The sequence below is a fragment of the Diplotaxodon limnothrissa genome, linkage group LG7 (assembly GCF_057381915.1).
Source record: "Diplotaxodon limnothrissa isolate DT_005_m linkage group LG7, D_limnothrissa_male_GT1.1, whole genome shotgun sequence".
NCBI lineage: Eukaryota > Metazoa > Chordata > Actinopteri > Cichliformes > Cichlidae > Diplotaxodon > Diplotaxodon limnothrissa.
Window position 1 is genome coordinate 60325452 of NC_140602.1, and position 12245 is coordinate 60337696.

The window sequence follows — 12245 nt, forward strand, 5'->3', positions numbered from 1 at the left end:
AGCGTAGGGGGGAAGAGCCTGTTGAGCCAGACCTGGGTAAGACTTTCACAGGTTATGAACTGGTCCTACGATTTGAAAACCTTCACCTGTTTAAGTACTTGAAGTAAAAGCCTGATTAAAACGTTTACACTAATACATATATTGAGTTTTAAAATTTCTTATACAGTAAATTGATCTCTAATTGTGGTCAGAAGTTAACATACAATCTTTTTTTTTGTATGGATGACTTGCCAAAGACCTGTATTATTTGTAACACAAGTCAATTATATTAGTTAGACACACAGTTCTAATATAGTGGACATCTTGGCACTAGTTTTCAACTGCCTGATCAGAAGCAACTGGCGCTGGATAACTTATGTAAGAAACTCTTACATAAGCTGCCCTATTACTTGAAGTTAGAATTATACTACTAATAGTCTTCCTCTTTGTCTTTTCTATACAGATGACATGTTCAAGAAGCCAACATCTCCAACAAAAACCCACAGTGAGCTTGATGTTGACTACTGGCATCCCAGACGTATGTTCCATTAATATTATCTCACTGAGAGTCAGAACTTTCAACCAACCCTTGTATGACAAAGCTTACAAGGTCCAGTGAGAATACAATGACTGTCAAGATGAAAGATTTTAAAAAATGGCAGCAAAGGTTTTTGTCACAAATGAATTATTCAATCAAAAATGAACCCTTATCATAGATTATAAAAAAATGGCTACAGAAGTGTTAAGTTGTTTTGTTTATTTGAGCTTCTGGATAGGGACCAACTGCAGACTATATACAAATAGACAAAGGATGGCTGTGGTTGTAACCTTTCTGACATCACACATTCATTGACATCTCAGTATTTATATTTTGGCCTGAGCCGTGTTGTTTTGCAGAACTAGAAGTGACCATATTTGGACATGAGGTAGAAGGTGCATCCATAAACAGCACTACTTCAATGCACAGACAGGTACCTGCTTATTAACCTGATAATTAGCAAAGTAGCATAAATAGTGCATAAAATACAGGTACAGCAAGCCATATTATTTGATACTTAATGCCATTAAAATATTCTGAAAAGTTCAATGAATCAAATTACCAGAGGAAAGGCCTAACAGACAACTGTCAGCTACAGCTACCTGTATTAGCACACTTAACAAAGCCCCATAATTCTAACTTTGAGTTTAAAAAAAACCAAATGGGTGAGTTTGTTTTTTTTTTTAATTACCCGTACTACAATTGTTGTGAAGGAGGAAACTATCATAGATAGTTTTGTTTGTTTTGGGTTATTTTACAATGTGACTATAGATAGCCATCAATAAAAAATTTTTTATATCAGTATATAATGATATATTATAATTAAAAAGAGCACTACCCCCCGTAGAGCAAGGTCTATGCTAAAATGTTGATGCTTTATGATGTTTTTATTACAATATGACTGCATCAGCCAATTATGGCATCATTGTGATGTTGCAGGGCATTGTATTGTATTGTGTTGTACAGCTCTATCAGGGCTGAACAAGGACAACAAAACTGGGCGCCTGGGATTTTTGGTCCAGGCAGCCCACAATGATCAGTCAAAACAGCCTAGACGGTTCATTAAATTACTTTAGTTCATTAAAATAATGACAATGCTGAGAGGTACTATCATCCCACCGAAAACAGATTATGGGTTCAAAGGTTAGGTTAATTTGTAATTCTAAATTGGCTATAGATGTGAATATGTCAACAAATGGTTGTGGTCTATGTTTAGCTCTGCAACAGACTTGTGACATGTCCTCTTGCTCTATGAGAGCTGGGATAGGCACCAGCTATCCAAATGAGCAAGAGAATGGATGGATGGAATATAAAACACAGTTTATTTTTAGGTCCAGGTGATAATGGATGAATTCATGCGATTGCCTCTCTTGACTGAACCACATTTAAGATATATTTCAAGTTCAGATATAATAAAGAATGGGCGTTTGAGAATTTAAAAGAAGGGAACTAACCCACAAAAGTTGATTCTGAATGATGCTCAATCAGTCCTTTGCATGACTGAGCATGCATCAAGACAACTTAGAGTTAAGTTCAAATCCATTCTGGTGGGAGTTTTTCTCCATTAATATTTCCACAGTAACATGGAACTTTTGTTCTGATTAAGATGTTTTCATTCGTTTTAAAGTTTTTATCATCCTCCAGCTAAAACAATAATGTCTGATTGCTATGTTCATAGCAGATGAGGTGCCTGGCAGATATCCTGATATGAAGAAAGATGTCACAACTCCTGAGGTCATCATGTACATACCAGGTATACAATGTCATACAGTGTAGGGCTGTGTTAATGGCAATGTGTCATTTTTTAAAAAAAAAATTATTTGGTGATGCAGAAACAAAAAACTCCAACTGAAATCAGATCTTTGCATCTCTTTCAGAGGAATCCACCACCGTTCCATATATTGGAGCCTGGTATGAAGAATATGACTACACTGATTGTACGTCTGCTTGCCACAAATAACTAATGAAGTGTAATATATAACATACACTGCAGCTCTTCATCATGACATTAAGATAATTTTTTACTTTTTGATTCCCTAACAACAGTGGCAGCTAAAAAACAAGAAGAAGAGGAGGAGAGAGCTCTAAAAGAAAAGGCCGAAAAAGGTTTATATTTATTGTTTGTTTTTTTACATTGATAAACATCAGAACTTTAACATCATCATGTTGTAAACCTTTACCACAAACCCCAGAAGAATATTAAAATTATACATTTCTCTTTCACTCTGTTTACATGTTCAATAGTAACAATACTTCATCACGGCCTTCTGTTTTTGTTTTTTAATTAAGAAACGAAAAAATAAAAAGTATAAAACCTGCCTCATGATAAAATATGGAAATAGTATTAGAACAACTCCATCAAAACTGATACAAGTAACCGTCCACTTCATTGTACAACAGAGCAAATTAAAACATTTACTCTAAACTGTTTAAAGATTAAGCTAGAGGATATGCTCCGTTTTTGAAGTGTTTTTAAATGACTTACATCTTGCTGGTTTTGCTCTTTTTATTTGAAATCTTGGCAGAAAAAAATGTAGCGTGACACTATTATTCTTACGCCATCAGTGGTCTGTTTTTAATGAGAAAATAAATAATGAACTAGAATTCCAACAGCTGCCACAGTATCCTGTTGTGCATAGTTATGTAAAGCTCTGGGACTATTTAGGAGATATTATGGCGATATCAAAACATGCAGAAGAGGGTGACTGAAAGGATCAGTTTGATAACAGAGTTTTTCAGAACAATTTCCTGTAAAATCCAATGAAATGTGGAGGAAATTTACTCCTGATTACAAACTTAAATGCCCTGTATTTTAAAGTAAAAACAAATAATGGAACACAAGTGGAAATCAAGGTGCATATTATGAGCACATGTGGAAATAGTTTGTGTGGTGGCAGTGGTGGGCTTGAGAGCAAGTCCCTTTTTCTGACATTTACTATTTTTTTTATTAATCTCTGAAAGCCGAAAGACTGAGGAAAAAGTGGGAGGAGGAGGAAGAGGAGAGACGTAAGCAGATCTCAGTGCCAGCTGAACCAAAAAGTAAGAGAGTCTCTCTGTTTTGTTCACTTGTTTTTTAGTTTTAAACATTCACAGTAAAGACAGAGATTAATATAATATTAATAATAATGATAAGATCTGTAAAAAAACAAAACAATCAGCCTTATATTGAACTACAACATTTCTTTTACACTGTGTGTCTTTTTTAGTGTCTCTCAGCAACATTTGTTACACAGATTTTGTTGGTGTGTGCTCTGATTTCCCTCCCAGAATGTCCTCCTCTGGGCTTGGAGTCTCACCGGGTAGAAGATGACCAGCTGTTAGCTTCCTCTCAGTCTCATCATGGGTTCTCAGCTCAGAGGGGGCGCCTTAACATGCAGGTATACTCTAAATTCAGAACTTCCTTATCCGTATTAACCCACAACTGATATTCAGAAAAATCAACACAAAGTGCACTGGCCTTCACACAAAGGACCAAGAACCTTTCAGATGAAAATATAAAACCAAGTCACCTGAAAATTGGTAGAAAATTACAAGTTACAGTGATTTTAGTTACTGTCCTACCGTCATAAATAGACATGATATGTAGCTACTGTGTTTATGGCAGCTGTATTGAAGCACAAGAGTCAACCACTGACTAAAGCACTGTGGGGAATTTTTCATTACTTGGGATTGGGGAATGACATGCTTTTGGAGTTAGCTTTAAGCTGTCTTTAGAGGAACCCAATTTTCCAGCCCTGGAGATTTCCGCTTGTTATCCCGATGCCGCAACAGAGTGCAACACAAAGGATAATTTCATTTTGGTGTAATTTCCTTTAGGCAGCATGGTGGTGCAGTGGTAAAGATGGTTGCCTTACAGCAAAAAGGTTAGGAGTTTGACTCCACCATCTGACTGGGGTTTTTCTGTGTGGAGTGTGCATGTTCTCCTGTGGTTGCATGTGTTCTCTCCAGGTACTCCAGCTTCCTCCCACATTTTTAAAACACACAGTTAGTTGGGTTAGGTTAACTGAGGATTCTAAAATGCCCATAGATGTGAGTGGTTGTCTGTCACTCTGTGTTAGCTCTCCGAAAGACTGGCGACCTCTCCAGGGTGTACCCTGCTTCTTGCTCTGTGGTGGCTATGATAATCTCCAGCACCCCCCATGACCTTGATAAGGACAATGGATGGATGTTAATTTCATTTAATGAAACTATCTGTGTCATCCTAACTCTCCACTAATGCTGCACAGATTCGGAGAAACAAAGAGTGCACAAAACTGCATGATGCTTTCAGTTAAAACAAAACAACAACAAAAACATTCTTTTGTGAATCATCATGTTTTTATTCTCAGGACTAACAGAAAAAGCATGCAAAATAATACATAAAAGGTGCACACTGGGACTAATTTAACTCCCCCATAAAGATGGTATTTGATGACCTCACCCTTAATTAAGAATTTTTGCACCTCAGTATAAGTCAATAAAGACAACCATTAGAATAGTTTCCAGGTTTTTCCAAAGGTAGCTGCATGGACAGAGACAACCCTCAAAAACTTCCAATGTGCACTGAACCATTTTGTCCTATGAGAGGCCCTGAAATATGACAGAAGCCTCTCAGTTGAGAAAAGAGCTTCAATGATTACTCCTCGTAGGCTTTCAAGAGTTATTCCATCATTTTATCAGGAAAACAATGTATTTTCAGCTCTCTGTGTGGTTGTGTACAGGGCTCTGACAATGATGAAGACCTGTATGGTGGTGCATGGTGCGCAGAGTCAGAGGAGCGAGAACACTGGTTTCAAGTTGATGCCCGCCGAGAGGTGGAGTTTACTGGGGTCATCACCCAGGGAAGAAACTCTGAGCTACAGTGAGTCCTACTCCATCTCCACATAATAAAACCTTGCACAAGTGCTGCTGTGTTTCATTAAAGTCAGTACTCAGTAATTTCTTTTGTTTTGATCCTAGTGAGGATTTTGTGTCGTCCTACTTTGTGGCCTTCAGCAACGACAGCAGAGACTGGACTTTACTACACGATGGCTACGCTGAATGGGTGATTGAGCCACAACTAATTATGAAAATGTTTTCGTAACAGTGAATTACACCTTTACACCTTCTCATTTCCTTCTCCTGTGATTCTCTCCTGCAGTTGTTCTATGGCAATGTGGATAAGGAAACACCAGTGATGAGTCAGTTTGCTACACCAGTGGTGGCACGTTACATCCGTATTCTGCCTCAGAGCTGGAATGGCAGCCTATGTCTCAGAGCCGAGATCCTAGCTTGTCAGCTACCCAGTTAGTATTTTTTTAAATAGTAATATTTTAAATTAAAATGTCAGACAAAACAAAGATTTAGTATGCATTAACTTGGATTCTATTACTGTCAAGTCAAATTTGCTGTGTGGCAGGCAGGAAGAAAGACCCAAATGAAGGACCCACAGACTGAATGATAAACTTAAAGCTCAGCTTTATTTGCTAGAAAATTTTTTCTAGAAAGTAAAACTAGGAAACATGAACTAGGAAAACTAAACCAGAAACAAGCAACGAGAACATGAGGTAGAAACACAACACGAAGGGATTGTGTACGACCCAACAGAAAGAGGGGAAGACTGAGGATTAAAATACTCATCGGAGTAATCAGGGAACGGGAGATAGGAGAAACGCACAGCTGGAACTAATTAGGTAGGACTAAACTAAACATACTAACAAAGCACACAAGACTATCAAAGTAAAACAGAAAATAAGACAAGCATGCACAGACATGGAGTCAGAGACACGAGCTTAACACTACGACAGAGGGAACATAGAGATGAGGGACCAGGACAGGCACAGAGGCATGGACTAGACACTGAACAGAGGGAGCACGAAATCTAGACCTAAGAACTAAACTATTAACAACAATTCCACTGAAACATATGATAATAATAATCAAAATAGCACAACTAGTGAATCAGAACATAAACCATAATAAAGAATAATACCAAAACACAAAAAACTTGAAATGCTGGGTCAAAATGACCAAGAACCGTGACAATTATGGCTTGTTTTTACTGCTAATCCTCAAGGGTCAAATACTTTTCCCCCTGTCACAGGATGTAATATCTCAATAAATAAATAACTAAATCTTTGATTCTTTAAAGAGCTTTTTAACTTTTTATCTACTTTTAGTAGCTGTGTGAAAATTAATGTTTGAGGGTATATTTATGCAGAAATACATCAGTCTTAACATGTTCACAGACTTTTCACTTCATTTGTAGAAACTTGAAGTTTTCCAACCTTATGAGTCATGTTTTCTTCATTCCATAATACAGTATGTCACCTCATACTGGAAGGGGGGAAACAAGAAAAAAATTGTTCTTTTGCCAAAGTAAGAGTGGAAATACACAAAAGTCTGTTTCAGAATCATAGCATGAACCTCCTAACCGTGGTCCTTAAGTGTGCTACATAAGTGCAAGATAACTGCTTGTATTGCCACTAGCTTTAGGAAAGACACAACAATAACATCTACTCAGCAGCAGCTGAACGTTTTGACTGCAAAATATTGGTACTTACTCATAAGCTTGTATTTTAAATAGAAATATTAGGGTTTTTACTGTGTTATCTGACAACTGAGGTTTAGGTTACTTTGAAGATCAAAATTTAAACATGTAGGTAAGTCAAAATAAGAGGGTTTGCTGTGGATTACTTCATGGGGTATGAATTTAAAACCATCAAAAGCTTCAGAATGCAACAAAATACCTCAGCCATTACGAGTGTTTTTATCAAGATGCGCTGTACAGCAGGCAGGTTTTGGACCTAGTATCCAGGATTCGAGAGGCAAAATGGGTAAAACTAAAACCCTAAAAAACGTATATATGAACATACCGAAAGTAACCAAAACTCAAAACCCTGGGTTCTAAAACCAGGGGTCCTAACTGTGATGGAATTTTCTGTTAATAAAGCAACACAATCAGCTGTGGCCAAGCTTTTTTAATTACTGCATGCAGCAGAGCTAACACACATCAAACATCACAGCTCCACAGTCATGAGAGCTCTGTCACTGGGACGTCTCAGCCTCTCTTTTATACATTCACACACAACTCCTGCATTGCTACAGTTATAACAGCTTCCTGTCTCAACCCCCGCTGTTGCTGGGCAGGGATTTTCTAACTAATTCTACAGTGAATTTCTAACCACATAAAACGTAATGTGAGAATAAACTAGAAATGATCTAAAACAGTGTTTTAATTCCCAATGATTACTTGTGCCAACACTAGACCTGTTAAACATTTTTGTTTATAAGCATATTAGGTACCCTTAAATAAATTAAATAAATTCTAAATGCATAACAAATACTTAAAGTGGAGTAGTGTACTTGAAACTGAAATTAAAAACTTCTGCTTAGTAAAATATCTCCTTCCCACTCTGCTAATCTCTTTGCCAACTTTTTCAGGAAGCCACCACAGTGAGAATGAGGTCAACCCATCCGATGACCTGGACTTCAGACACCACAACTACAAGGATATGAGACAGGTCTGTTTCTCACTTGGGACACTATCAGTCTACTCCACAATGCAACATTTCAACCTTGCCTCTCTAGCAGTATGCCAAAACCTACAAAAGCAATAATGTTGCAGCAACCATCCATAAATGTGTTTTTCCTTCACTCTTCTAGATGATGAAGGTAATAAATGAGGAATGTCCCAACATCACCAGGATCTACAACATTGGAAAAAGCTCCCAGGGCCTGAAAATGTATGCCATGGAAATCTCCGATAACCCCGGGGAGCATGAGCCTGGTAGAGAGATCTATAATATTTTTACTTAAGTGTAATTCTCTCAGCTGAAGCTCATCTTAGAATTGCATAATTTACACAGATTATGGTTCACCGTGAGACACAGATCTGAGTGTCATTACACTTGTTGCTGGCAAAGTAATATTTTGTTTTTTTGACTTGTAGACATTGCATGATGTCTGTCATTTAATGTACATGTATAACGCTTTGCATCTTTACAGAGCAATGTAAATAGGTTTTACCACATTCAAGTGGCTCTTAGTCCAGAAAATAAATTGTTAGTTGCGTTAATATGTTGTCTTTTTGTTTAGGTGAACCAGAATTTCGTTACACAGCTGGCCTCCATGGTAACGAGGCACTTGGACGAGAGCTCCTCCTGCTGCTTATGCAGTTTCTATGTAAAGAATACAATGATGACAACCCAAGAGTCCGTCGCCTGGTGGATGGTGTTAGAATACACTTGGTGCCCTCACTGAACCCGGATGCTTACGAGCTGGCCTACGAGATGGTACAATCAAAGGCTTCAAACTTTGTTTAGTGGCACATACCGCAAACAATGTGGAGAAAAGTGAAGCAATTGTGGAAGTGCCTTAAACCTACAAACTTTAATGTTCAACAAGGTTGTAAAAAAGGTCGAGCAGTCTGTGGAGAACAACCCTCGGTTCCATCAACTCATAGCTTATAGATACCATTTTTAGTGCAGAAGGACAATAAAATAGGTAACATCGTAAGTCAGGCCTTACTTCTTACTGACAAGTCACTACCATATGAATATCTAATATCTGCCAGTTTCATTGCTAAAAACATGCTAAAGGCTTAAAAATCCTAAGCTCAAGATTTCATCAACAAGATTTCCCAAACCAGTATGATACATGATGATGCCTGTGTCCGCCTTTCAAAGTAACAGTGGCTGTAAACATCTTTTTGTTTACAGAGCCATAATCAGTATGAAATTTTTGATCCAAATTTAGTATCTCATACCAGAATTTCTAATTTCTTAAATTAGTTACATTAGTTTAGAATACAGTTTTTAATGTTTTTTTTAATTAAGTTGTTTTCTACAAATCTTGCATTTATAAAAGGAATTTTGTTGCTTCGTCTCATGTCTGAGCCTACTTGTCTTCACCACAACTGACAGATTTTTCAAAACACTGTAGAAAAATTATTCAGAGATCCCAGAGAGCATGAATGACCTAACACCATCCTCACTCCTGCAGGGATCAGAGATGGGAAACTGGGCCCTGGGCCACTGGACTGAAGAAGGTTATGACATCTTCCAGAATTTCCCAGATCTAAACAGCATCTTGTGGGGAGCTGAAGACAGAGGCTGGGTGCCTCGTATAGTGCCTAATCATCACATCCCCCTTCCAGAAAACTTTTTGAATGGCTCTGTGAGTTTGTTTACCGTCCTTTGGGATTGTGTGTGTGTGTGTGTGTGTATGTGTGTGTGTGTGTGTGTGTGTGTGTGTGTGTGTGTTTTAATTTACTACAAATTTATTAGCAATCTTTATCTCTTTTAGCTTGCAGTTGAGACAAAAGCTGTAATTACCTGGATGGAGCGCAACCCTTTTGTTCTGGGAGCTAATTTGCAAGGAGGCGAAAAACTGGTCACATATCCTTTTGACATGCAGCGCCCACCAATTTCTGTATGGCTCTTTTACTAAGAACACCTAACAAAAGCACTCTTTGGCAGCTGTACACTTGTATAATAACTCTATGCTGTCTTAATGTTTAAGCTAACTGACAACCGTCGTTGGAGAAATAATGCAGAAATGAACGAGGACACCTGGGCTCGCATTCAGCGCCAGAATGAGGGTGCTCTGAGGGAGACTCCAGACGACGCCATGTTTCGGTGGTTGGCAATGTCATATGCCCACAGCCATCTAACCATGACAGAGACCTACCGAGGTTCCTGCCATGGAGATGATATCACTGGAGGACAGGGGATCACTAACAGAGCCACCTGGAAGCCAGTGGTGGGAAGTAAGTGTTAACATGACACAGCAAAAAGGTCGTAAATGAAAAATATTTCAGTCAAGACCATTAAGGGGTCTTTCTGTCTCAAATCATCACCTTAGAACATCTCCTGATCGACCATCTCCTGTTTGCATGAAAAGTTTATGGTCCAAAGTTTGACCATTTATAATTTTACAATATTGCTGGAAAATGTACATTTTTTATGTGTCTTTCCTAATTTCTTACCATCATTGTGATGGTAAGAAAAACCAGTGAAAATGCCATGTCAAATGTCTTTATTAATATGACAATCATTATAAATGTTTAGGGTTGTTTATTAAAATTTTTATGCAAATCAGAAACAGTCGACCAGAATTCTATCACAAGATTTATCCTTAAATATCAAGGTTATCAAAAGGCTATTTTTCTGTTTCTCCAAAAATGGACAAATAAAATCATCTAAATAGCCAGATGATATTACAACTGAAGGAGAATATTTCCTCTAAAACACAATCTCCTCCACAGGTATGAATGACTTCAGCTACCTGCACACAAACTGCTTCGAGCTCTCCATCTTCTTGGGCTGTGATAAGTTTCCCCATGAGAGTGAATTGCCTCTTGAGTGGGAGAACAACCGTGAGGCTTTGTTGTCCTTTATTGAACAAGTGAGAATTTTATTTCATTATATTTACACTCAACAAAAATATAAACGCAACACCTTTGTTTTTGCTCCCATTCCCCATGGGATGGACGTAGAGACCTAAAATTCATTCCAGATACACAATATAACCATCCCTCCCAAACAGTGGTCACAAATCAGTCCAAATGTGTGGTAGTGGGCACATCTGCTATATTGAGATAATCCATCCCACCTCACAGGTGTGCCACATCAGGATGCTGATCTGACATCATGAGTAGTGCACAGGTGTACCTCAGACTGCCCACAACAAAAGGCCACCCTGGAATGTGCAGTTTTTTGCGCTATTGGGGGTCTGGGGACCCAGAACCGGTCAGTATCTGGTGTGACCACCATTTGCCTCATGCAGTGCAACACATCGTCGCATGGAGTCTATCAATTGTGGCCTGTGGAATGTTGGTCCACTCCACTTCAATGGCTGTGCGAGGTTGTTGGATATTCGTGGGAACTGGTACACGCTGTCGTATACGCCGGTCAAGCACATCCCGAACATGCTCAGTGGGTGACATGTCCGGTGAGTATGCTGGCCATGCAAGAACTGGGACATTCTCAGCTGCCATCTGCCCTGAACAATGTGAACCATGATTCATCCGTCAAGCGCACACCTCTCCAACGTGCCAGATGCCATCGGATGTGAGCATTTGCCCACACAAGTCTGTTACGGCGACGAGCTGGAGTCAGGTCAAGACCCCGATGAGGACGACGGGCATGCAGTTGAGCGTCCCTGAGACGGTTTCTGACAGTTTGTGCAGAAATTGTTTGGTTGTGCAAACCAATTGTTCCAGCAGCTGTCTGGGTGGCTGGTCTCAGACGATCTTGGAGGTGAACCTGCTGGATGTGGAGGTCCTGGGCTGGTGTGGTTACACGAGGTCTGCGGTTGTGAGGCCGGTTGGATGTGCTGCCATATTCTCTGAAACGCCAGTGGAGACGGCTTATGGTTGAGAAATGAACATTCAAAGCACGGGCGACAGATCTGGTTGACATTCCTGCTGTCAGCATGCCAATTGCACGCTCCCTCATTGCTTGTGGCATCTGTGGCATTTTGCTGTGAGACAAAACTGCACATTCCAGGGTGGCCTTTTGTTGTGGGCAGTCTGAGGTACACCTGTGCACTACTCATGATGTCAGATCAGCATCCTGATGTGGCACACCTGTGAGGTGGGATGGATTATCTCAATATAGCAGATGTGCCCACTACCACACATTTGGACTGATTTGTGACCACTGTTTGGGAGGGATGGTTATATTGTGTATCTGGAATGAATTTTAGGTCTCTACGTCCATCCCATGGGGAATGGGAGCAAAAACAAAGGTGTTGCGTTTATATTTTT

At 39.2% G+C, this 12245-nt stretch overlaps 1 protein-coding gene across 1 annotated transcript in view; it reads left to right on the forward strand.

The window, feature by feature from the left end:
• The window catches only part of aebp1a (AE binding protein 1a), a 21331-nt gene that overhangs the window by 7717 nt on the left and 1369 nt on the right, over nt 1-12245 (forward strand). The window contains exons 3-19 of the mRNA XM_085360085.1: nt 1-36; nt 443-517; nt 2196-2270; nt 2395-2454; nt 2564-2623; nt 3479-3556; nt 3785-3894; nt 5218-5357; nt 5456-5540; nt 5637-5781; nt 7919-7998; nt 8141-8264; nt 8573-8769; nt 9479-9652; nt 9782-9907; nt 9998-10244; nt 10743-10882. The exon at nt 1-36 is cut by the window's left edge and continues 24 nt beyond it. Of these exons, the coding sequence (XP_085216211.1) occupies nt 1-36; nt 443-517; nt 2196-2270; nt 2395-2454; nt 2564-2623; nt 3479-3556; nt 3785-3894; nt 5218-5357; nt 5456-5540; nt 5637-5781; nt 7919-7998; nt 8141-8264; nt 8573-8769; nt 9479-9652; nt 9782-9907; nt 9998-10244; nt 10743-10882 (1952 nt within the window). The remainder of the gene's footprint in view (nt 37-442; nt 518-2195; nt 2271-2394; nt 2455-2563; nt 2624-3478; nt 3557-3784; nt 3895-5217; nt 5358-5455; nt 5541-5636; nt 5782-7918; nt 7999-8140; nt 8265-8572; nt 8770-9478; nt 9653-9781; nt 9908-9997; nt 10245-10742; nt 10883-12245) is intronic.